This window comes from Cricetulus griseus, assembly GCF_003668045.3.
Source record: "Cricetulus griseus strain 17A/GY chromosome 1 unlocalized genomic scaffold, alternate assembly CriGri-PICRH-1.0 chr1_0, whole genome shotgun sequence".
Classification (NCBI taxonomy): Eukaryota; Metazoa; Chordata; class Mammalia; order Rodentia; family Cricetidae; genus Cricetulus; species Cricetulus griseus.
The window spans coordinates 159,538,379-159,564,908 of NW_023276806.1; the positions used below are offsets into that span (position 1 = coordinate 159,538,379).

The 26,530-nt window shown below is 45.7% G+C and overlaps 2 protein-coding genes across 2 annotated transcripts in view; both read left to right on the top strand.

Annotated features, from left to right (window-relative positions):
- Positions 1-707: 707 nt before the first annotated feature.
- Positions 708-26,530, top strand: part of Ccdc38 (coiled-coil domain containing 38) — a 49,375-nt gene continuing 23,552 nt past the window's right edge. Inside the window, 6 exon segments of the mRNA XM_035451375.1 lie at positions 708-816; positions 1,094-1,194; positions 2,714-2,879; positions 7,577-7,641; positions 15,687-15,850; positions 15,955-16,035. Coding sequence (XP_035307266.1) covers positions 708-816; positions 1,094-1,194; positions 2,714-2,879; positions 7,577-7,641; positions 15,687-15,850; positions 15,955-16,035 — 686 coding nt within the window.
- LOC113832992 (protein NYNRIN-like) lies at positions 21,336-25,943 on the top strand. Its single transcript, XM_035451201.1, has 2 exons — positions 21,336-21,748; positions 25,194-25,943. Exons 1-2 carry the CDS (start codon positions 21,361-21,363, stop codon positions 25,892-25,894), a joined length of 1,089 nt encoding a protein of 362 aa, XP_035307092.1. The 5' UTR covers positions 21,336-21,360; the 3' UTR covers positions 25,895-25,943.

A 26,530-nucleotide genomic window follows, 5' to 3' on the forward strand; every position in this document is an offset into this window, starting at 1 on the left:
GGGGCTCATGTGACTATGGAGAGCACTGCAAGCCCAAGACTCAGAAAAGCTGGTGGTAGGGCCCAATCCAGTGTGAAGGTTGAAGCTTAGGCAGACTGACAGCATCAGTCCCAATCTGTTAAGTGTGTATGGAGATAAGAGGTTAAATGATCCAGCTCAAACAACAATGCACCGTGTGTGGGGGGGGCAGGTGGGGGTTGGATATTTCTCTCTCCTCTGCCGTTGTCCTGCTTAGACCTCTGTGGATTGGTGAATGTCCATGCCTCTGTGGATTGGTGGAAGGGGCAGTCATCTTTACTGATTCTACCAGTTGTAATGCTAAAGTCACCTGGGAAACCCCTCACAAATACACTCAAAATAACATCTAATCCTGGCAAAGCATAGCCCAATCACATTAACGCATGAAATTAACCACCAGGACGTCACAGCCCTGTGCCACTCTTTCTCTTCTGAGCCCTAGCCCATTGGCCTTGCTTTCCCACATCCCTGCTCTCCTCAGGCCCAGCCTCTGCCACCTATCTGTCTCTCTGTGTATTAGGAGGTCTACAATATCACCTGCTTTCTTGACATCTTTGAGTCCCACAGGGCCCCAGGGAATCAACCACAACTTCCCCTGCTTTTACCAAATGTGGCCCTCCCTGGTTGACACCCCTTCTCATGGACCAGCCATGTTGTACTCAGCCTTCAATGTATTGTATGGTAACGCTATGCTCAACTTTCTAAGGAGCTGGAAGATGTGTCCCAAAGTGGCCACACCATATTACATCCCTGATGGCGGCTGGTGGGCCCAGTGTCATCTCCGCATCTCCAAGAGTGGTCTCATTGTTCTACTAAAGACTCCTTAGCTATCTATGGTTCAGGTCTCCTAGGGCACTGAGCCCTAACTTGTGCCATAGATGATGGGCTCTTACCCAGGAGACCCAGGATCTATATTTCCATTTTTAACTGAAGGGTAAGATGCTCAGAGGACTGCATCCCATTTCTCTACTCCAGCGGGGGGAAGACTTACTATACCTAGTTCCTTATTAGATGAACTAACAGCTCCTTCCCTCCCTCCCTCACTCCGTTCTTTCTTTTCTTTCTCTCCATTCAGAAAGAACAAAGGATGATGCAATCAAAAAGGAAGGACCGTACAAGATCTTTTTCAAAGATCTCTTCCTTTTCAAGGAAAATGAAATGGCTGCAAAGGAAAAGGTAATGGTTTGTTTTGTTTGTTTGTTTGTTTCTAAGATCAAAGTCCCAAAAAGGTTAGAATCATGTGCTTTTAGCCATAGTTCTTACCAGTCTTTATGGGTTAAGACATATGGTGTTGGGGCCCGGCAGGGTGACACATGTCGTTAATCATAGCACCCAGGAGGCAGAGGCAGAAGGATGTCTGTGAGTTCAAAGCCAGATTGCTCTACAAAGTGAGTTATGAGACAGCCAGGACTGTTACACCGAGAAAGCTTGTCATAAAAGGCAAAAATAAACAAGAAAGCCGGGCAGTGATGGCACATGCCTTTAATCCCAACACTCGGAGGCAGGGCAGGTAGGTGGATTTCAGTGGGTTCGAGGCCAGCCTGGTTTACAAAGTGAGTTCCAGGACAGCCAGGACAGTTACACAGAGAAACCCTGTCTCAGAAAAAAAAAAAAAGACATGATGTGTGATATGTGGGATACTGATATACCTGGCCTGTGGCTGTCTGCACCATTCTGGGAAGACTGTGCATACAGACGACAGGGGTAAGCAGGGACCTTCAGAGATCGCCACCTAGTGGAGGAAGGCAGCTACGCCATCACCAGCCAGTGAGACAGGTATGGTCCGCCCTACTTCACATTATCTGACACCTACAGTTTTCATATTGCTACATTTCTGAAATTGGGACTAGCTCACACAGGTGGTGTGTCATGAATCATTAGTCAAGTACAAAAGAAAAACGCATTTCCCCACAGGTAACACCTTAGAACTGACAGACAGGTCATAGACTCAGAGACGTGTAAAGGAGACAGAGAATCCACCCTGTTGATGGGAACAGAAACAATGAACGGAGGGAGAGATAGAGAATTCACTGTGGTGACAGAAGTTGAGTCCTTAAGAACAATCCCAGAGCTGTCAAAGCTGATATGGATAAACAAGTCTGTATGTGCTTTGGGAAGAGTGGAAAAGAGAAAAGGGGTGGAGAGGCGAGGAGGGTTACTTTTAGAGTAATTTGGAATAAAGTTAGATTAGCAATGAGCCTGAAATTCAGTTTTTCTTCCCAAAGGTACCTGATTAAAGGACTCTCCTAGCCCTAGTATAATGAATAATATATCTGGAAAGACTGCAGTATATCCATCTGGAGGGTATTTTTCTTCCAGGTGTTGGTGAGCCTTTGTTGAACATAATAGAATATTAAATTGAGAGAAATGAAAAGAAATCCAAAGCGTGGGGTTTCACTACCTTCTGTGGAGGTCCATCTTATCTTAAGTTTTCAGTCCCAGCAAGCCAGCCTTTGGAATTTTCCCAGAAAGACATTTCCCTGTCTCTGGGGTAGTTTACTAAAGGCTCAAACTTTGAAGTGTGTTCTTCCTTTCTCCATATAACAAAGAAAGGGATGCTGTGCACATCCCTTTCAGGTTGCACTCCCAAGCTGCCTAAAGCCAAAGGTCTTTGTTGTTTACACATGACCACTATTATAACAATATGCTGCTCTGGTGTATACAAACTCCTTTCGTGCTTTTGTACCTCGTGCAGGAAAGAATCATGAACCGCAGCATGAAAATCTACCAAAAGACTACATTTTCATCTCGCATGAAGAGTCGCTCGCACCTCAGCCAGCTGGCTTTTTTTGCTGACGTAGGTGGCGGCTCCCTCGAAAGTCTGGGACTAGATCCCACTCTTATTCTCAGACTGACAGAAGGTGAGTCAACGTTACTCTTAGTTTTAAATTTTTGTTTTTGATATTTGCTATTCATCATAGGTTTGGAGAGATTTTCTGGTGGTGAGAGAGACAGAATCTATGCTGCTTATGCTGTTTTGAGATAAAAATGGCCAGAGACCACAATGCAGATACTCTTTTGGAGGGTAGGGTTGAGACGGGATTCCTCTGTGTAGCCCTGGATATCCTGAAACTCACTCAATAGATCGGGATGGCCTGGAACTCAGAGATCCATCTATCTCTTTTGGGATTAAAGGTATATGCCACCTCTGACCAGCTAACACAGACATTATTTTTTAAGATTTATTTATTGGGGCTGTAGAGATGGCTCAGCGGTTAAGAGCACTGACCCTTCTTCTAAGGGGTCCTGAGTTCAATTCCCAGCAACCACATAATGGCTCACAACCACCTTGAATGAGATCTAGTGCCCTCTGCTGGCGTGCAGGCAGAAGACATAATAAATAAATAAAATCTTAAAAAAAAAGAATGACTTAACTTTTAAAAAAAATTATTTATTGTGTATACAGTGTTCTGCCTACATGTATGGTTATAGGCCAGAAGAAGGCACAAGATCTCATTAGAGATGGTTGTGAGCCACGATGTGGCTGCTGGGAATTGAACTTAGAACCTTTGGAAGAGCAGGCAGTGCTCTTAACTGCTGAGCCATCTCCCCAGCCCCAACACAGACATTCTTAAAGCCAAAAAGAAAGTCTTTATTGCTGCCCAGCAGGTGCATGGGGAACTTGCCCAAATCATGCAGCCCCTAGGCTCACAGTCCTTTGTCTTTTCTATACCAAACCCATGACATGCTGGTTGTCACATTCCAGCTAGCAAGAAGCAGGACTACAGAAGCCAAAAAGCAAGGTTAGTACATTTAGGGACTTCTTATTTGAGGACTTTTCTAGAACTATGGACTAGGTCTTTGTTCCCATTTTGCCAGGGGTTGGGGCCTGTGTGCTGGGTTTTCCAATCAGAATGGTACCTCTAACATGGTGTTCTCAACTCCGGTAGAGAAAGCAAGCCATGAGGCTGGAGAGATGGCTTAGCAATCAAGAGCACTTATGACTATTGTGGAGGACTGGAGTTCAGTTCCCAGCAACCACATAGTGTCTCTCCAGTTTGAATGGATGGAATTCCCTCTTCTGACCCTCTCTTGAACCAGGCAAGCATGTAGTGCATTTACATGAATTCAGGCAAAATATTCATACACATACAAACAAATAAATCTTTTTTAAAGATTTTATTTATTTATTATGTATACAACATTTTGCTTCCAAGTATATCTGCACACCAGAAGAGGACACCAGATCTCATAACGGATGGTTTTGAGCTACCGTGTGGTTGCTGGGAATTGAACTCAGAACCTCTGGAAGAGCAGTCAGTGCTCTTAACCTCTGAGCCATCTCTCCAGCCCCAAATAAATAAATCTTAAGAAAAAGAAGGGCTGTCTAGATGGCTCAGCAGGTAAGAGCACTTGCTGCTCTTTCAGAGGACCCAGAGTCTGTTCTTAGCCCCGCATGCATGGAGGCTCACAACTGTCTGTAATTCCAGTTCCAGGGGATCAGGCACCCTCTTCTGGCTGCTTCGGGAATCTGTAAAGTATGTTGTGCACAGACCTACATGCAGGGGGAGAAACACTTTACACATAAAATAAAAACAAATCTTTTAAAAACACTTAGGTTTGCCTGGCGTTGGTGGCACATGCCTTTAATCCCAGCACTCAGGAGGCTGGCGGATCTCTGTGAGTTTGAGGCCAGCCTGGTCTAGCAAGTGAATTCCAGGACAGGCTCCAAAACAATACAGAGAAACCCTGTCTCGAAAAACCAGAAAAAAAAATAGGTTTGATTATTTTAATAGTGTGTGTGTGTGTGTGTGTGTGTGTGTGTGTGTGTGTGTGTTATCTGTATGTATGTAAGAGTGTGTCAAATCCCCTGGGGCTGCGGTTAACAATTGTAAGGGTGTTGGGAATTGAGCCTGGATCCCCAGCAAAAGCAGCAAATGCTCTTAATTCCTTAGCCAACAACTTTCCAGGCCCCAACTATATCTTTAAATAAGAAGAAGCAAACCACATTAATTGATTTAGGCCATCTTGGAGATGCATATGTACCCGAAAAACAGGTAATGGCAGGCAATAGTGAGGGTGTGGCTATACCACCAGATCTTGGAGATACCTAGGTTCCATCTTGTGCCTCCATGTTGAGTCTTGGGCCATCAAGAACATTTAAAGTGATAAGTGATACCTCAACATGTCACAGAATGTGCAAACAAGCTGACTGCAACAATCCTTGTGTCTTAGGGTTTTTATTGCTGTGAAGAGACACCATGACCTGGGCAACTCTTATAAAGAAAACATTTAATTGTAGGGGAAAAGGAGCGATATCAAGAGGCAATACAGATAAAATATCAATAATGTTGAAGCAACTGAACTTAGGGCTGCACTGTTATGAGTGTCAGTGATTTCAAGATGGTGCAATTTTTAAAGTATTAAAAAGGATAGCTGTCTCTAAGTGACAGTTTCTCGGGCATGCTATATTTGATCTGCAACAAAATGCTGCTAGATTTTTTTGCCTCCTCTTTGCAAATAGAAATGGCTCAATGAGGTTGAGTCGTGCCAAATATCTAAGCAAATGCAGAATTCAAGTCAAAGCCTGCCTGACTCCTTTGGTTACCTCCCCATGAACATTTGTTAACGATTATATAAATTTTTGCTGCTTTTATGACTGATCACAAAATGAAATGATTCATTCCAAGTGTATTGTTTGAATAATAGCAGCTAGTAGTTATTGAGAAACTCCTGTGTGTTTTATATGCTATGGCCTCATTTCCTTTTCCCAACACCATTGTGCAATAGAGGGATATTCCTACTTGGGCTACCTTATACTTTCACAATAAGCCACATTGAAATTTCAGTGGCTTCCAATCCCAGAGGTTTAATTCTCAGTTGTTTCCCCTTTGAGCCTCTGCTGAAGGAACAGGCCCAGTCTAGGACATCACAGGGGCTGCAGCTAAGGGCTCTTGAAGCTTCTTCTTGGAAGCCACATAGCACCATGCCTGTTTGTTTCATGACCAGATCATGGTGATGGCCATGAGCTGAGGGTAGAACAGTCTTCAACCAGATGAGGAAACAGGCACAGAAAGGGAACGGGCTTACTCATCTTTCCCAGCTAGTTAGAAGTGGAAACCAATGCATCTTTGGGGAGACATAGCCTACCAGTGCAGCTCAGGCCCACTGCTTGTTTAGGAAGTATTTCCTATTTACATGGTTAGAGAGAGATTTTATTCTATACTACATTCTGTTGATTTCACACAAAGCTAATGTGGAAATGTAGCATTTTCCAAAATGAAGAAAATTTGAGTGTTCTTGGAATTCCTATTCAGTTTTCTCAAAGTTAAAACTGGTTATCATCTTTTTCACTTTGGTTGCAATTTCGTCTTGTGGTCTCTAAAGACGTGTGGCCTGAGGACATTAAGATCCGGGTCAGTCTACAAACTCAAACAGAACTCTATATCACATTTGGTCCCCTTAAAGGCTCAGGGACCATTGCAGAAAAATGGAACAAAAACACTGTAAGAGCCTGAGGTCAGAGAGGACCAAAACCAGTGTCTCCTAGATATGTGAGGGTCACCACACCCATGAACACACAACAGCTGTGGCTGCCTCCACAAGACCTACATAATATCAAACCTGCCAACCTTCTAGCATGGAGCTGGGAAGGTCTCCTAACTGAGAAGCTATCCACAGTTGGTAATTTCTTAGGGAGGGTGGGGTGCTCAGACACCCCTTGGGGGTGTGGGTGAGAAGACGCGGCACCAACTACGAAGACACCAGTAGTCGACTCATTTATTACAGAAGTTACCTGCCTTTATACCCCCTTCCAAGGTCCCATTGGCTCAGGCGGCTGACTCTGCAGCCTTGTCCCTTCCTCATTGGTGTCTCTGGTCAGGTGTCTCTCGGTCAGCAGTCTCTGGGTCTGGCGGCAGGCTTGGCTCAGGGAGAAGTTCCTGCCACACATGCTCATGTGGGCTGGCTTGGGCAGGACTACTACAGCTAGGGTAGGTTGACCAACAGTTTCTCCTACAGGTGGGTTTTCTGTAAGCCTTCCTAGATCACAGGAGGGCACACACCCATGAGTATGTGGGCAGCACAAATTGGACTCAATGAGTTTTTTTTTTTTTTTTAAGTTTTTTCAAGAGGACACAAGGTTGGGATGGGTGGAGAGGTAGGGGTGGATCTGGGAGAATTGAGAGGGGACGTGTGAAGGTCACCAGGATCAAAATACAATGGTTGTATATGGAATTCTTAAAGAATTCGTAAAAGTCCCATATTTTAAAAACTCTTGAGAGCAGTGGCTCAGGGGGCTCTGCCCATCTCTGTCACTTCTTGGGCAAGAATTTTGGCACACAAACAGGATAATAATAAATTATTCATGATCAAAAAACATATTTAAATTTAACATATTTAAAATAATTAAGAAGCTTCCTGATCTATTCAAAGACACAAAATAAGTGGTAGCTACTTTTGGGGCAGCTTGAGTGCCAGGGAAAAGTCATTAGAAAGCAATGCTCTTTTGCTTAGTCTACATACACAGTGTGTATGATAACTTGACCAGCTCTTGTTCCATGCAGCACCTTTCAAAGCTAGCAAACTAAACCTACGTTTGTTTTAATGTTCTCTCCAGGTGCTGACAGAAAGAGGACTGTGCACGAGTTTATTAATGACGAGAGAGACAGATTTCTACTTGAGGTATTAAACATAACTTCTTTCTCCCATTAGCCGGGACACTTCCTGCATAGTATTGTCAGATACTTAGCCCGATGTTATGTTTTTCCATGGCATGCTCCAAATCTATTACTGGACAGAGTGGCTCATTCCTGTGTTCATTTACTTGAAAAATATTTATTGAGTACTAATCATGTGCCAAGCCATTACAAAAGTCCCTCCCTTTGGAAAATTTACATTCAAGTAATCTATACCAGTAACCCAGGAAGTGGTCTGTATTTCTAGAGGACATTGAGCCCCATCATCTCTTTTTCCCCTCAATCTGAGAATAGCCTCAATAGCCCTTGAGAAGCCTAATTTGATTTAGATTTTCCTGACATTCTGGTTGACTCTGGTGGGATCTTCCAGCTTTCTCTAAGCCCACTCATACCAGAGAGAAATGGCTTGCTACAAAGAAAGGAAATATTAAGATCAGCCAGAAGAGCTACCTGAGGCAGGGTTTAGAAGCACTGCCTGGTCCACCTTTGGTACCAACTGCATCTGTAACAACAAGCACACAGCATAGGCAACCATGGAAGACCTTGAAGTATCTTATAAACTAACAGAGGGGTTTTAGCATATCATCAGTAACCTTGAACTAGAACCCAGGCCGTATAACACATATTATTTACTACTCTTTTATACATGCTAATTTACCATGGATAGAGCAGACACTGTACACACAACAGTGGAAGAATAATTACAAAAGAAATCAGCTGGCGATCTTTCCTAGCCATCTGCCATGGTGGGTGGATGGAAGGCCGGAGCTAACATGGGGTTAGCTGGTTAAACAACTACAATAAAGCCTCTTGCTGTTTGCATCAAGTTTCTGCCTCCACGTGGTGATTGGGGTGGCCGCGGTCCTGGACTGAGAACCTGGGGGCCTGAGCCTCAGGGGGTCTTACATTTGGGGGCTCGTCCTGGATTTGTGACCACCCCTCACCTGAGTGGAGTCGATCTTGGAGGTGCTTCTTTCTCACTCGGCCCACTTCAGCTTCTGGATTCAATGGTCCCTTGAATATTATTGAAAAAGCAAATCAGAAATTGCCTCCAGCTGCCATTTCTTAGAGAAACGTTCATATGGAGTATTTACACCAGGGCAATGGGCACCTGCTTCAATATAGCACTCTTTCTAGAATTGATTTCTTACCATCACAAACCCTGGCTTTAAAGTGAGCTGATCTGTAAAGAAAGTGGATGGGAGAGGTGAGACCACCTTGCACAAAGTCACATGATGGCATGAAACCAGAGTTGGTTTGGCAGATAGGTCTCCCCCTCTTCTGCTTTCAACTCTCCCTCCAGAACTCTGATATAAACAGCACAGCTTAATCCTGGCCAGTGCTGAGCAGTGTGTTTATTTCAGTTAGGAGAGAGGCCCTCGTTTCCAAAGCCAGAAGAAAAATGAACAGGTGCCCACAAATGCTATGCTGCTTTCCTTGAATTCTCCCAGAGACTTCTAGTAATAAAGACAAGGTCTCACCACATAGGCCAGGCTGGCTCTGAGCTCCTGAATCGTTACCTCAGCCTCTTGAGAGTTGGAACTTTGGGCATGTGCCACCACATCCAGCTTGATGTCTTTCAGTGCCTTAAATTCCATCCGTCTGAGAGCACCTTCCTCGGGTCACAAAAACACCTCGTCCTAAGAGCAAGGGATGCTGGCAAAGGGTATGGAAAAAGGCACATTCCCTGAGACAGGCACTCTTGGCTCTTTCAGGAAAAGAAAAATGTCATTGTGGGGAATGAAGATAATAACACATTCATCAGAGCCCACCTTCCTTTTATTTTGTGCTTCCCTGAAAGCTATCTGCTCTCCTAAGCCCGAGTCCATCTTCTCTGCACAAGTGATATCTTGATTGACACATCTCCAAATAAGCTTGTGAATAACTTTCCATATTAACCTCAGAATAATTCAGATGTCAAATTACAGCTTGCAGACTCTCTGACTCCTCACGAGCCCCAGAATGAATTTTTTAAATATCTGGGAGAAAATATTAAATTTTGTTCAGATTGGGTCAAAGTTCATATCATTTGGTAATAAAGAGCCACAGAGGGCATTTGCCCAGAGTGGGCTGCGTTGATTTTATTTTGTGCAACAGCTGCAGATCTGGGTGACCCTCGGTGGGCTGTTTGGCCGTTGCTTGTGCTGCAGGCAGCTTTGTTAGTTTTGCAGTTTGCTGTGGGCTTCCTTCAGATGGAAAAGGAAAGATAAGAAAGAAAAAGAAAACGAGATGCAAGTTATGTTGTTCCAGAAGTGTAGGACTCGTGGCTGATGTCATCTCTGAATCTCTAAACATGCAGCTTCAATTGTGGCTCTCTGCAGAAGAAGAGCACTTCCATACTTGTTTTCATTACCATTGCAAGGCAGCACAGTGTGGTGCGTCAGCCTGGATTCCTGTCTTGCAGGCTCTGCAGAAGCATCCTTGCAGGCAAGAAGGCGAAGCAGTGCTTGCTGGAGTGATGACCACTTGGTGGGATGTTTGTTGGATGCTCTGTAATGCGGGGCTGAGAAAACTCATTATTACTGGCTGTTTGTGTAGCTGTAAATATTTAACAAGGAATGCTACCTGCTTTGTGGGAAGGCTTGCTAATGATACCTGCTTCTCTCTATAATTACATATTGTTGTAAAATGCTATGATAATGACACAACTGTGTCTTTCTCGTGAGGGTAAATTTATACCAACTACGGCCACTGAATTTCCATAAGCAATTAGCCTGCACATTTACATCTCTGTGTTTTCCTGTGATTTTATTGAAAGCAAAGATAATGAATTAAATCCAATTATAGCCAGAAAGAAAAAAGAAATCAACTGGCTATTGTTTACACCTCTGTTGCCAGTCCTAACCATTTAAAGACAGTCTGTTTCTGTTAAGGTCTTGAATGCTAGTGAGCAGAGGAAAACCTATCTGATCTCTCCTAATTTCATAGCATGTGCTTTGGAATATAGGCCAGAGTTAATGCTTTCCTATGAGACTGCTGCCATCAACAGAGCTCACCACACCACCTGTGCCTCTGTTTGCAAACATTAGTTCCTGGGTGTGATTTTTGGCTTTCATCAAGAAAACTCGGTGATGTAACTGATATCTTGGCTTGGTACCTGAAGATGGTGCTTGGCAGATTCTCTGGGACTTCAGTGCATTTGGAGTAAATATGCTTTGTCCTCTGCTCTGGTGTTTTTTTTTTTTCCCCAATCCCTCAAGCAGGTTGATAACATGCCCTAAATGATATAATAAAGTCAATTTTATCATTAAAACTGTAGCTAGAAAAAAAATTGACCTTGCTAAAACAATGTCTGGCTCTGGCCTTGTCTTCTAGAAGGTGGCCTATGTCATACCTCATAAGGATATCTTTAAGGTAAGTCTGCCCACACTCACCAGTCTTAGGATAGCCATGTCAGAAAAACCAACAATGTGGAGGTTTGGGGTCATATGGAGAGGGTCTGGGGACTAAAGACAGGTCAGCCAATTAATCATGCCTATGGAATGAAGCTTCATTAGAAACTCTGGCCAGTGACATTCAGTTGATTCCTCGGTTGTCTATAGCCATGTTTATTGTTGCAGACCCAGGAAAGGACCCACAGGCAGGCTCCATGGGGGAGGGAGTCCTAGAAACTTTACGTCTTGAGTGCCTCTAAACCAGTGGTTCCCAACATGTGGGCCACAACATATCAGATATTTACATTATGATTCATAACAGCAGCAAAATTACAGTTATGAAGGAGCAACAAAATAATGTTATGGTTGTGGGAGTCACCACAATATGAGGAACTGTATTAAAGTGTCGAAGTATTAGGAAGGGTGAGAACCACTGTTCTAAACCCTGCCTCATGGGGCTCTTCTTCTGGCTGATTTTAATGTTTCTTTCCCTCATAAGAAACTGTACCCAGGAGTTTTGTGAGGTCTCCCAGAAATCTGAAGTGATTTGAGGGGCTCCTGGAGTTTGCTATTGGTGTCAGTATTCAGGGCAGACTTGGGGATGAGTAACTTAATTTTCAAAACCAAATTGGTCTCATAGCATCTTGCCTTGTTTCCTCCACCCCTTTTCTCTGCCTTCCTTCCTTTTGAAAAAGTTTATTTGTGGCGGGTTTGAGGTGTGAAAAGTCTCATTTAAAATGTAAATGTTAATGTATTATGAGTTTAATACTGTGAGTGATTTTATGCCAATTATTTGACATGGATAGAATAGATTTCTGGAAAGTTGCAAGCTATCAAAGCTTACCAAGAAGAAAGCAGATAAATAGCTTCATATCACTCCAAAAATTGAACCTGTAGGCAAAAGGAAGAAAAATCCATATTCCAAGGTTATGTGTACCAGATATTTTAAGAGAAAACCATTCTAATTTGACATACCCCGTTAAATAAAACTGAGTAAGAAGAACATTCCTCACGATCACTATGATAAGAACACTGTCCTGATATCTAAAGTAGGCTTTAGAAAAAAGAAAGCATGGCCCACAGGATGGCTTAGTGGGTAGAGGCACATGGTTCCAAGCCGGATGACCAGAGTTCAATATCTGAGACCTGCATGGTGAAAGGAGAGAACTGACTTCTACAAGTTGTCCTCTGACCTCCAAGTGTCCCTGCCCATGCACCTATACTAACTAAATAACTAAGTATAATAATCGCCTAAAGAAGAAAAAAGCTAGAGGCCAGCATTGCAAACAATTTTTAACAAATCTAATAATATGCAAAAGGATAATCCACTTTGGCTGATTTGGGCTTATCCTAAGCATATGAAAGCAGCTTAACATTTGAGAATGGATGAGTGCAATACAAATCAACAGATTAGAAATGAAAACCGTATAATCATCTCAAGCAATTTAGAAAGAGCATTTGTCTATATCCAAAATGTATTCCTTTTTAATATTATTATTATTAACCTTGGAGAGTTTCATACCATGTATTTTGATATTTCACACACACCCCAACTCATTCCAGATTAACCTTCACCTCCTTATCCACTCACTTTCATGTTCCTGCTTTATTTTTTTAAACCTGTTGAGTCTGATTTGTGTTGCCCAACCACTCTTGGATGTGGGGCCTGCCCTGTATGTGGTGGGCTTACCAAGAGTCACACCATTAAAGAAAAATGACTCTCCCTCTCCCAGCAGCTAGAGGTGAGATTTCATGCCCACCTCTAGTCCTCATGCTGTGGTTTGGTTTTGTTTGAGATTGCAAAGGTCTTATGCATGCTGTCATCAATTGCTGGGAGTCCATTTGTGCAATTTTCCTGTTGTATCTGGAAAAGACTGTCTGTGTTCTTGACATCATCCACACCGCTGCCTCTTACAATGTTTCTGCTCTTCCACAATGATCCCTGAGCCTAGGGGAAATCGATGTCATACAGATGTTCTATTCAGGCCTGAGCATTTCACAGTCTCTTATGTTCAGCTTGTTGGCTAGTTGTGGGTCTCTGTGTTTTGTCACCATTGCTAAGAAGAAGCTTATTTGGTGACAGTTGAGAGATATACTGATCTCTGGACATAGCAGTATGCCATAGGACTCATGCTGGCTACCTCAATGTGAACTTGACACATGCTAGAGTCATCAGAGAAGAGGGAGTCTTAGTTGAGAAAATGCCTCCATTAGATTCCACTGTAGGCAAGCCTGTAGAGCATTTTCTTCATTAGTGATTGATGTGGGAGGGCCCAGACTGTCTTGGGTGGGACCACCATTGGGCTGGTTGGCCTGAGTTTTATAAGGAAGCAGGTTGAGCAAGCCATGGGAAGTAAGCCAGTAAGCAGCTCCCCTCCATGGCCTCTGCATCAGCTCCTGCCTCCAGGTTCCTGCCCTGCTTCAGTTCCTGCCCTTACTGCCTTTGATGATGAAATATAACTGAAATAAACCCTTTTTTCCCCAAGATGCTTTTGGTCATGGTATCTCATTACCACAGTAGTAACCTAGCTGCCTTGGTTAGGTTTCTGTTGCTGTGAAGAGACACCATGACCATGGCAACTTTTGTAAAGGAAACATTTAATTGAGGGTGGCTCGCTTATAGTTTCAGAGGTTCTGTCCATTATGATCACAAAGTGGAGCATGGCGGCATGCAGGGAGATGTGGTGCTGGAGCTGAGAGGCCCACATCTTGACTCAAGGGCAACAGGAGGTCGGCTGACTGTCACACCAAGTGAAGCTTGAGAAAAAGACCTCAAAACACACTGACACAGTGATGCACTTCCTCCAACAAGGCCACACCCACTCCAACAAAAACACACCTCCTAATAGCACCACTCCCTAGATTATAACATTCAAACTACCACACTAAGACAGGAGTTGTTTCAATCTGTATCTACTTAGCAGAATAATAGTAGTAAGTTCTCCCCTAGGACCTATCTAGCCACAAGTTCTTGACCCCAATAACAGGGCTAGGTAAGGGTTCTACCAGTGCAACAGACCTTAGGTGCAATCAGAAAGTGGCTGGTTACTCAGATAATATCCATGCTACTATTGCACCAGGAAGCATATCTTGCCAGGCCAGTCAGTATTATAACTCAGCGAGTTCATAGCTGGATGAGAGTGCCGGTTACTTTTCTCATCCACCAGCATGCACAGCGCTTTCCAGTACCACGGAAATTATCTAGAATGGATGAAGCAGTTGATTTCCCCATGGTGGTGTCTTCCGTGATACATTCTGTCTCAGGTTTCCATCATGTGATAAAATACCATGACCAAGAAAAAAGGAAAGGGTTCATCTCATCTTACTCATCCAGGTCACGGCCCATCACTGAGACTGGGGAAGGTTAGCTTGGGAACTCAAGCAAGGCAGGAACCTGGAGGCAGGAACTGAAGCAGAAGCCACAGGCTTGCTCCCCATAGTTTGCTCAGCGTTTCCTTATACTATCCAGGACCACCTACCAAGGGGGTGGCAGCACCAACAGTCAGCGGGGTCTTCCCACATCAATTATTAATCATGAAAATGCTCTAGGTGGTGGCACATGCCTTTAGCCCCAACACTCAGGAGACAGAGGGAGGTGGCTCTCTGTGAGTTCGAGTCCAGTCTGGTCTACAGAGAAAGTTCTAGCAACAGACAACACAAAAACCCTGTCTCAAAAACCAAAGAAAAGAAAATGCCTCACAGACTTGCCCACAAGTCCACCTTAGAGAAGCATTTTTTTCAATTGCAATTCCCTCCTCTCCAATAACTCTAGCTTGTTCCAAGTTGTTGACAAAAAAAAAAAAAAAAAAAAAAAAAAAAAAAAAAAAAACTAGCCAACACAGGGTCTTAGTTCTGGAGTGTAACCAAGGGCAATTGCAATAGCCCATAATGTTTGGGGGTCAGTGGCACCCCACTGATCAACAACTCAAAAAGAGTAGCACATTCCTGGCACTGGGCTTTTACTTTCTAACATAGGGTGTCTAGCTGGGGCATTAACGCTAAAGGCCTTTGGAGGAAGCCATATAGAAATCTGCTATTGTAGAATCGTTCTACAATACATACATGTATTCAAAGGGGAGGGGGAACAAGCCTACGTGGTATCATATCTCACATGCTGTACTAAAAAGTTAGTTGTCAAAACTTACACTTAAGAATCTAAATCTAAATCTCTGGGTTTGGTTAAATAACCCACACCCTCAGGCCAACTTGGAGAAATCCATCATTGCCTCCTAGGAGGCCTGGTACCTACAGACAGCCTGGGTTTGTTGTTGTTGTTGTTTTTTGTTTGGGGTGTGTGTGTGTGTGTGTGTGTGTGTGTGTGTGTGTGTGTGTGTGTGTGTCCAGAAAACTGAAATGCATCATGGGTAACAGATGGACCTACTCTTTGAAGAGCACCTGTATTTTGACTGGTAGGGAACAGCCATTTTTGAAGAACACAAAGTCTCTTCCTAAAAGCTAGAGAGAAGGCTTCACTCCCCCCTGACTTCCCCCACAGCAGTCTTCCTTCATGAGATAAAGACCCAGCTGTGTGCATGCTATTATTCTAACACAAACCACAATCTTGCTGCGGGACCCACTAGCCTTTATGGAGATTCTGTTAAACTCTATCAGTAACATGTGAATGCTCTTGGCCCACTCTTGTTTTCCATATTCCTAGTATGCAGTGTCAACCAAGAAAAGCACAATTCAAAAGTTTGAAAAACTCATAGCCTTGAAAGAAAGTCAACTCAGGAAGGCCGAGAAAAAGCTCCAAGATGATGCACTAGCCTTTGAAGAGTTCCTTCGGGAAAACGACCAGAGATCTGTTGATGCTCTGAAAATGTTAGTGTCTCCATTCTAGTTACACAACCCCCTCCCAAGTGTTTACTTGTTTGTTTCAGTTTCTTAGAAAAATAAATAACTAATAAATCGGTGTTCCTTTTCAGGGCAGCACAAGAAACATTAAACAAACTCCAAATGACAACAGAGCTCAAGAAAGCAAGCATGGAAGTGCAAGCAGTAAAGAGGTGAGGGTGCTGCTGAGCCAATTCCCACATCCCATCATGACCCCTTAGGTCCAGCAGAGGTCACGTGGGGATAGCCTTACCAGCTAGTCTCTTAGTATGAAGATTTGCGGCTGTCTAGATTTCAGAACAGAAACCTCTCTCTGAATGGCTCTCTGACTTGGTGATACAGAAGCAAAGAAGTTCATTGAAAGAGGCAAAACGGTAAATACATGTTTTCTATGTGCCTCCTTTTTGTTCATTGTGAGAAACCATTCACCCACATTCAAGCATCTTAACTGGGATGCATTTGACCATCACCCTAAATTCATCATTGGCAGTTTTTGTATTCAAACTCCTTAGCAGAATCTCATGCCACTGTTAAATTTAAGATTTATACTGAAACAATTCACAGGATCAGGGAAGGGGGTGATATTATTACATTGTCAGTTACCCCTTCTCAAATCTTCTGTGTTCAAGGAATCCCAGTTGAATGATTTTCACTATCTAAAAGGATCTTGTGGCTACTGTGGGACACTAATGTCATAATCCAAAATATGTCTCTCAAACAGATTCTGGCTGTAGTAGCCTCTTCTATTTAAAAGTCTAAGGTTGAAGGTGCTTCAAAATAGGGGACTCCATCCCTACTTCCCCTGGTAATGAAATTTTTGGTTATGTCCCCAGCATTTTTTTTCTTACTTTTAATTTCTAGATTGTGCCTTGCTATATTGCCCAGGCTGGGCTTGAACTCACTCAGTAGTTCCAGAAAACCTTAAACATCTTGCTTCAGCTTCCCAACTACCTAGGATTATGGGGTGCACTGCCAGGACAATTTAGGTGATACTACCCATTTAATTATATATACATAGGTATTTGTCTGTTATCCTATTCATCTGGAAGCAGAGCAGGGCCCATGGTGCTGGTATTAATTCCTATGCTCTGCATAGTACTCACTTGGTTACACTTCTAAACAGCCTTGCCAGAGACCTTACTCACTGCTTATGTGTCTCACCATTCTAGAAGGGCGAATGACATAATGGAGCAGATACATGTGTAGAACTGATAAATGAGAATTCCTTCCTTTTGTGGTAAGATGGCTTGAGAATGGAAAGTATTTGAAACTGAAGAAATGACTTTCTCTGGAAACCTTTCCATCACAGGCATGCAATCCTAGTCAACTTTTATCCCATGATCTTTGTGACACTCTGGGAGGTAGAATCAGGGGCTTCCACCAGTTCCCAATTACTGAACATGAAGAAGTGTGTACTGACCCTGTGCAGAAGGAAGGCACTAATGGATAAAGGGTGGAGGGTGAGCATTTGAGATGATACAGTGGTGAGAAGGACACTAATGAGGACCCAAATGAGGAAGACTGGCTTGGGCCTTGCTGTCCCATCTTCAGCTTTGCTTATGGGTCTGTTTGAAACATGGCTGGGATAAACCAGTACAAAGCTGGAGAAAGCACACAGCTCAAGTATATAGGTATTGTTGGTGAGAACATAGGTATTCATCAGGCCACTACTAGAGGGAAGCAAGTAGCCCATTTCTTTTTCCCTAAGAGGGAAATAAGAACATCTTTATTTAAAGATTTTTTAAAATTTATTTTTATTTTATGTGCATTGGTGTTTGCAAAGGGTGTTGGATCCCCTAAAACTGGAGTTACAGAGAGTTGTGAGCTGCCATGTGGATGATGGGAATTGAACCCTAGTCCTCTGGAAGAGCAGTCAGTGCTCTGAACCACTGCAGCATCTCTCCAGCCCCTAACCATTTTTTAATTGTGTGTTGTGGTAGTTTGAATGTATTTGGCCCCCATAATCACAGAGGGAGTGGCACTATTTGGAGGTGTGGCTTTGTTGGAGTGGGTTTGGCCTTGTTAGAGGAAGTGTGTCACTGTGGGGGTGGGCTTTGAGGCTTCTCGTGTTCAAGATACCATCCAGTGTATTAGTTGGTTTCCTGTTGACTGCAAGACGTGGCAGCTCCTTCTCCAACACCATGTCTGCCTGCATACATCCATTCACCTTGCTGTGATGATAATGGATGGAATCCCTGAAACTGTGAGCGAGCTCCCTTAATTAAATGTTTTCTTTATAAGGCTTGTCATGGTCATGGTGTCTCTTCACAGCAATAAAAACCCAAGTAAAGACATGTGTTTGTGGATATGTGCACTAGTGCAAGTGCCTGCTGGGATGTAGACGTTGGAGCTCTGTGCTGGTTGTGAGCCACCCAACATAGGCACTAGGAACTAAACTAGTGTACAAGAGCAGTATGCATCCTTAATCTCTGCTCCATGTCTTTGGATCTAAGGATACTGTACTGGCTAGTTTCTGTGTCAACATGACACAAGCCAGCATCATTAGAAAGAAAGGAACCTCAGTTGAGGAAATGCCTCCATAACATCCAACTGTAAGGCATTTTCTCAACTCGTGATTAAAGGGGGAGGGCCCAGCCCATGGTGGGTGGTACCATTCCTGGGCTGCTGGTTCTGTGTTCTATAAGAAGGTGGGCTGAGTAAGGCAAGGGAAGCAAGCGGGGAAGCAAGCCCATAAGTAAGCAGCTCCCCTCCATGGCCTCTGTATCAGCTCCTGCCTCCAGGTACCAACCCTGCTTGAGTTCCTGTTCCAACTTCCTCCAATGATGCACTGTGATCTGGAAGTGTAAGCCAAATAAGCCCTTTCCTCTCCAACTTGCTTTTTGGTCATGATGTTTTATCATCGCAGTAGAAAGTCTCACTAAGACAAGTTGGTACCAGTGTAGTAGGTATTGCTGTGACAGTCTGACAATGTTTTTTGGAGGATTGTGGAAGGACTTTGGAAATTTGGACTAGGAAAGCCATTGAGTGTTGAAAGCTCAGTGGGATGTTGGGTAGGAACCTGGAAGACAAGAATGTTGAGAGCAGTGCAGAAGATGGGGGCTGGCTTGTGAAGTTTCAGAGGGAAGTTTAAAGACTCTATCAGGGCCATTTGCTATTTTGAATTAAGATTCTGTGGTTTTTGTTAGCTGGAGCGGAAGAATCAGCTGTGATTAACAAGATACAGAACTACCTTTACATTACTGGGACAATTGATGCTGGTCAGCTGGAGCTAAGAAATTAGTGGTGATTAAGAAGAGACCCTCAATGTTGAAGTGAAGTCTTCTGAGAAGTGTTTCCCGAGAGCACAGAGCAGCTATGTTCCCTAGATGGCTATGTTTGTACCTCATGTTGGCAGCCTGACTTAGCGATGTGTGCGATTAACTTAGGTGGTACTGATTTTGAAGTCATGAAGGGGTCATGGAGAGCAGCTGGGGCTTGGCACTGAGAGGCCAGGAGAGGCCCCTGGTGAAGGTGCAGCCTCAGTGGCAGTTGAAGGCACTGGGGTCATGCAAACAAGTTGAGGCTTGGCACCATGGAGAGACCCTATGAGAGGTTAGTGGTGAAAATACAGCCCATTTGCAGCAAAGGGCCCTGGCATTTTGGAGATGGCAGTACCATGGGACTACCACTTGAAAGACCCCTGCCCCTTAGCCCTTTCTTTCTCAAGTTTGTCTCCTCTTCCTCCTGTCGGCGGCTTCCCCGATCCCCACCCCCGGCGGCCTTCCCCCGCCACCCGCCGCACGCCCGGCCCGAGAACGAGCACCAGGTGGGCCGGCACGAGAACGAACACCAAGTGAGCCGGCCTGGAGCCCTGCCCCTGAGCCCCCGCCCGATGAGAAACACTCCGTCCCAAGGTCTCCTCCCCCAAGGTCAGCCATCTGGACGCGGAAGGGGGGGGGAATTGAGTCTGTTGTACCAGACACCAGACCTTGAGAATATGCTGATCTGGAATGGCTCTGTGTCTCATTTGAACCATCCAATAGAAATGATTCTGTATTTCGCCTCATTTGAAAGACTCTGTGTTTCACCTCATTTGAATAACTCTGTACTTCGCCTCATTTGAATAACCCTGTATAGCGCCTCATTTACATTGACCAATGAGAATAGCTCTGTACAATGTCTCATTAGAATTATCCAATAGAATCCCTGCACCTAGCTTGCGCCTTTTTCCCTATATAAGGACCCCTTTCCCTTGGCTCGGCGTGCTTAGCCACACAGAAGCTAAGTCGCCCCGGGTACCCTCGTCTCTAATAAAACCTCTTGCGGTTTTGCATCCAAGTCTGTGGTCTCGTTGATTCCTGGGTGCGGGTCTCCTTCTACGAAAGTACCTCTTCGGGGGTCTTTCATTTGGGGGCTCGTCCGGGATAGAGACCCCCACTCAGGGACCACCGACCCACGTTTGGGAGGTAAGTGTTGTGCGGATCCGCTGTTTTGTCTTGTCTGGTCTCGTCTTGCCTGTCTGTCTGAATCCGTCTTGTGAATTGCGCTTGCATTTGTAGTATACAGCTGTGTACATTTGTATTTGGCGGCTCCGAGGAGGAACTGACGGGTTCGGACTCCCGACCGCGGCTCCAGGAGACGTCCTGGTAGCGTTTGAAGCCCTCGGCGTGAGAGATTTGTACTTTGAACTTGGGAAGCCCTCGGCGTGAGGGATTTGTACTTTGAACTTAGATCTATGACTGGACATTTTCCCAGTCTCTTTGGAGAAGGCCCTCGTCTTGAGGGATTTGCAATCTTTACTGGGGACGAAGAAGGAGGGCCCCCTTCTTCGATCCCCTCTCAATTCTTACTTTCGACTCTGTCGAAACCTCGCTGCGAAAGTCTGTTCTGTGTTATTCGGTCTTTGTCTTGTAGCTATCATTTGTGTCCTCCTAAGTCTAGAAACTATGGGGCAAACTGTCACCACTCCTTTGTCCCTAACACTCTCGCACTGGAGAGATGTACAGGAATATGCTCATAACCAATCTGTTGATGTGCGTAAACGCAAATGGATTACTCTTTGTTCTTCAGAATGGCCGACCTTTGACGTAGGCTGGCCGCGAGATGGTACCTTTAACCCCCAGACTATATTCCAGGTAAAAGAGAAGATTATGGATCCTGGACCACACGGGCATCCCGATCAAGTGGCTTATATCGTCACTTGGGAGGCTTTGGTTCAGGACCCCCCTTCCTGGGTACGTCCTTTCTTACATCCCAAGGGCCCCTCTCTCCTTCCCCCCTCTAACCGCTCCGACCGACCCATTCCCTCGGCCCCTACACCTCCCACTCCTTTGACACCTATTCCTCCCAACCCCCCTTCCAATTCCAACCTTTACCCTACCGTGGTGAAAGACACTAAGGCTAAAGAAAAGAAGACACCTAAGGTACTCCCCCCAGGAGAAGACCTGTTGGTTGATCTATTAACTGAGGAGCCCCCGCCATATCCGCCACCGCCGCCCCCACCAGAGGCAGAAGCGGACTCCGCCACCTTGGCGGAAGCGGCCCCTGACCCTTCACCAATGGCTTATCGACTAAGAGGTCGCAGGGAGCAGCCCGTTCCAGATTCAACCACTTTGCCCCTCCGAACTGGACTGAACGGCCAACCTCAGTATTGGCCATTCTCAGCATCGGACCTCTATAACTGGAAAAATAATAATCCTTCTTTTTCTGCAGACCCCGTGAGGCTGACATCTCTCATAGAGTCGGTCCTCACGACTCACCAACCCACCTGGGATGATTGTCAGCAGCTGTTGCAGGTCCTCTTAACCTCGGAGGAGAAACAGCGCGTGCTACTAGAAGCACGAAAGAATGTCCCAGGAGCCAACGGGCAGCCCACCCAGCTGCCCAATGAAATTGATGCGGCTTGCCCTCTTGAAAGACCTGAATGGGATTTTACCACCGAAGCAGGTAGGACCCATCTGCGTCTCTATCGCCAGTTGCTTGTAGCGGGTCTCCGGGGGGCAGGACGCCGACCCACTAATTTGGCCCAGGTGAAGCAGATAATACAGGGTGCAGAGGAATCACCTGCCGCTTTTCTAGAGAGATTAAAAGAAGCGTACAGGATGTATACTCCCTATAATCCGGAAGATCCAGGTCAGGCCACCAACGTTTCTATGTCCTTTATTTGGCAATCAGCCCCGGACATAAGAAACAAGCTTCAAAGGCTAGAAAATTTACAGGGATATACACTCCAAGATTTGTTGAAGGAAGCAGAACGTATTTTTAATAAGAGGGAAACACAGACAGAAAGAGAAGAACGCTGGAGGAAGGAAACCCAGGAGAGAGAGGAAAGACTAAGACAGGAAGCAGAGGAAAAAGAGGTTGCGAGAAACCGTAAGCGGAATAAAGAAATGAGCAGGCTATTGGCCACAATAGTGACAGGCCAGAGACAGAATAGACAGAGGGATGACAGAAGGGGGCCCCACCTGGACAGGGACCAATGTGCTTACTGCAAAGAAAAAGGACATTGGGCAAGAGAATGCCCTAAGAACCCCCGGGCCAAGCTTCCACGGCCAAGGGCTTCTGACCTCCTGAACCTAGAAGATTAGAGGAGTCAGGGCCAGGAGCCCCCCCCCCCCTGAGCCCAGGATAACACTGCAAGTCGGGGGGCATCCGGTCACCTTCCTAGTCGATACAGGGGCACAACATTCCGTTCTGAATCAGTCACCCGGACCCCTGAGTCACCGGACTGCATGGGTACAGGGAGCTACAGGCGGAAAGCAGTACCATTGGACTACAAATCGGCAGCTCCAGCTCGCGACCGGTAAGGTTATGCATTCTTTCCTCCATGTGCCAGATTGCCCCTACCCCTTACTAGGACGGGACCTATTGACCAAATTAAAAGCTCAAATACACTTTGAGAGGTCAGAAGTCAAAGTCACAGGGCCAGAGGGAATTCCCCTTACCATCTTGACAATGTCCATAGAAGATGAATATAGACTCCATGAAAAGAGGACTAACTCGAACAATCAGGAAACCCTTGACCACTGGCTTGCGGAATTTCCCCAAGCCTGGGCTGAAACAGGAGGAATGGGCCTTGCCATTAACCAGGCCCCAATTATAGTAACCTTAAAAGCTGCCATCCTTCCTGCATCTGTCAGACAGTATCCAATGCCTAAAGAAGCCCGCGAAGGAATTCGGCCACATATTAAAAGGTTACTTGAACAAGGGATTCTGGTGCCCTGTAAATCTCCTTGGAATACACCCTTGTTACCTGTTAGGAAACTGGGAACTGATGACTACAGGCCAGTGCAGGATCTGAGAGAAGTCAATAAAAGGATAGAGGACATACACCCTACTGTCCCCAACCCTTACAATTTGCTGAGTGGATTGCCACCTAACTATACCTGGTACACAGTCTTAGATCTTAAAGACACTTTCTTCTGCCTCCGCCTGCATCCCACCAGCCAGCCTATATTTGCCTTTGAATGGCAGGACGCGACCCTTGGAATCTCTGGGCAGCTGACTTGGACTAGGCTACCTCAAGGGTTTAAGAACAGCCCTACCCTTTTTGATGAAGCTTTACATCAGGACCTGGCAGAATTCCGGGTTCGGTACCCTGCTCTAATCCTCTTACAATATGTAGATGACATTCTCCTGGCAGCTAAAACCAAAGGGGAATGCAAGGAAGGCACTCAAGCCCTCCTCCAGACTCTTGGGAGCCTAGGGTACCGGGCATCCGCCAAGAAGGCCCAGATATGTCAGAAACAGGTGACCTATTTAGGATATAAGATAAAGGATGGACGGCGATGGCTAACGGAAGCCCGTATGCGAGCCATCTTAGACATTCCCACCCCACAAAATCCCCGCCAACTGAGAGAGTTCTTGGGAACGGCAGGCTTCTGCCGCCTATGGATCCCCGGGTTTGCCGAAATGGCGGCTCCCCTCTACCCCCTCACTCGGCCAGGGGTTGCTTTTAAATGGGAAGAGCCCCAAAAGAAAGCCTTCACCGACATCAAAAAGGCTCTCCTTGAATCACCAGCCCTGGGTCTACCGGACTTAGTTAAGCCATTTGAACTCTTTATAGATGAGAAAGAGGGCTATGCTAAGGGAGTCCTCACCCAAAAACTGGGGCCTTGGAGAAGGCCCACTGCATACCTCTCCAAGAAATTGGATCCTGTGGCATCGGGATGGCCACCCTGCCTTCGAATGATTGCCACTATAGCCCTGCTGGTAAAAGATTCTCACAAGCTAACCTTGGGGCAGCCTTTGACTATACATGCCCCTCATGCAGTTGAGGCAGTCATCAGACAGCCTCCAGATAGATGGCTTACTAATGCCCGAATGACTCATTACCAGACTATGCTGTTGGACAAAGACCGGGTCCACTTCGGGCCTTTGGTGACTCTGAACCCAGCCACCCTGCTCCCCCTCCCTGGGGAGCCCGAGGCTCATGATTGCTTACAGGTACTGGCCGAGGCCCATGGGGCGAGACCCGACCTGACTGACCAGCCTCTACCCAGCCCGGACCACATCTGGTTCACGGATGGAAGCAGCTTTTTGCATCAAGGAGAACGAAGGGTGGGCGCGGCAGTCACCACAGAGAATCAGGTCGTCTGGGCCCAGGCACTTCCCCCTGGAACTTCCGCGCAGAGGGCAGAACTCATAGCACTCACGCAGGCTCTAAAGTTGGCAGAAGGTAAGAGGCTCACCGTGTATACAGACAGTCGTTATGCCTTCGCCACTGCCCATATACATGGAGAAATTTACAGACGGAGGGGGCTGCTTACCTCCGAAGGGAAAGACATTAAAAATAAGGAGGAAATCCTCGCTCTCTTAAGGGCCCTTCATCTGCCCGCCACCTTAAGTATCATACATTGCCCCGGACACCAAAAAGGGGATTCTTTTGAAGCAAGGGGCAATCGAAGGGCAGACTTGGCTGCCCGAGAGGCGGCCCTGACCACAGACACCACTAACCTCCTGGCTCTAGAGCCCACCAACGACCATCCCTCCCCCTCATGGGACTATGAACAAAGAGACATCCAAACCCTAGAGAAATTGGGAGCCACCAAGGAACCAAACGGGGATTGGACTTATGAAGGAAAGACTGTCATCCCCTACCGGGTAACCAAGTACCTAGTGACATTTTTACATAAGATGACACATCTGAGCTCCAAGAAGATGCGGGAGCTCCTCGAACGAGAAGAGGAATTCAATTTCCTTTTGGGGAAAAATGATATTCTAAAACAGGTAACTGAGCAATGTGATGCGTGCGCCCGAGTCAACGCATTCAGACTGAAGCTTCCTCCCGGGAACCGGGTCAGAGGCTACCGGCCTGGAACACTTTGGGAGATAAATTTCACTGAGATTAAACCAGGTAAATATGGATACAAATATCTATTAGTTTTTGTAGACACCTTTTCAGGATGGGTTGAAGCCTTCCCTACTAAACATGAAACAGCCAAGATCGTTACTAAGAAATTGCTTGAAGAAATCTTTCCCCGTTATGGGATGCCTCAGGTACTGGGAACAGACAATGGGCCCGCCTTCGTCTCCCAGGTAAGTCAGTCAGTGGCCACCTTGTTGGGGATTGATTGGAAATTACATTGTGCTTATAGACCCCAAAGTTCAGGACAGGTAGAAAGGATGAATAGAACAATCAAGGAGACTTTAACAAAATTGTCGCTTGCAACTGGCACTAGAGACTGGGTCCTCCTACTCCCCCTAGCACTCTACCGCGCTCGTAATACCCCTGGACCACATGGGCTCACACCCTTTGAGATCCTGCATGGAGTACCTACTCCTATCATTAACTTTCTTGATCAAGATGTCTCAGATTTTGCTAACTCCCCTTCTCTCCAAGCTCATTTACAGGCCCTCCAACTAGTACAACGGGAGGTCTGGAAACCCCTTGCTTATAAAGACCAGAGGGACCATCCTGCCATTCCCCATTCCTACCAGATCGGGGACACAGTCTGGGTCCGGCGTCACCAGACCAAGAACCTCGAACCCCGCTGGAAGGGACCCTACATCGTTTTGCTTACCACCCCCACCGCACTCAAAGTAGACGGCATTGCAGCTTGGATACATGCTTCTCATGTAAAACCAGCCTGACCCACCGATTCAGCCACTGCATCAGAATGGACCGTACACCGCACTCAAAATCCTTTAAAGATAAGACTCTCTCGTACACCCTCCTACTGATTGTTTGCCTGTTTACCCCCCATGTAGCAACCAGCCCCCATACCATTCATGTGTTAACTTGGCAGGTTCTTTCTCAGACAGGGGAGGTCATTTATGAGACCACCAAAAACCATGCCCTCGGTATATGGTGGCCTACATTGACACCCGATTTCTGTGACTTGGTCGCTAGTCTAGATACCTGGGACATTTCACATTGTTACCCTAAAGCTTGCAACAGCAATGGCAACGACCGCAGGTCACTCCAAAGTTGGAGGATCCGCCGAGATCCTGGATGCAGCAGTCAATGGGCCAAAGACCAACTGTCGGGCAAGGACTTTTATGTCTGCCCTAGAGACGGACGGACCTGGAAGCAGACTCAAACTTGTGGGGGTCATAAACAATTTTTCTGCGCCGCTTGGGGATGTGAAGCAACAGGGGATGCTTACTGGAAGCCTTCATCCTCATGGGACAAGATTCAGGTAACCAGAGGATGGCAAAAGGGCTCCACCGGTACCACCTCTATGCCTCTCCTCATTTCCTTTACGGATAAGGGTAAGAAAGCAACAG

What these genes read in the sequence shown, in the direction of transcription:
- LOC113832992 (XM_035451201.1), top strand. Translation starts at nt 21,361, where the DNA reads ATGGCTTATCGACTAAGAGGTCGCAGGGAGCAGCCCGTTCCAGATTCA. An exon ending in GGATTTTACCACCGAAGCAG is followed by an intron (nt 21,749 to 25,193) that starts GTAGGACCCATC and finishes TAGTTTTTGTAG; the next exon opens with ACACCTTTTCAGGATGGGTT.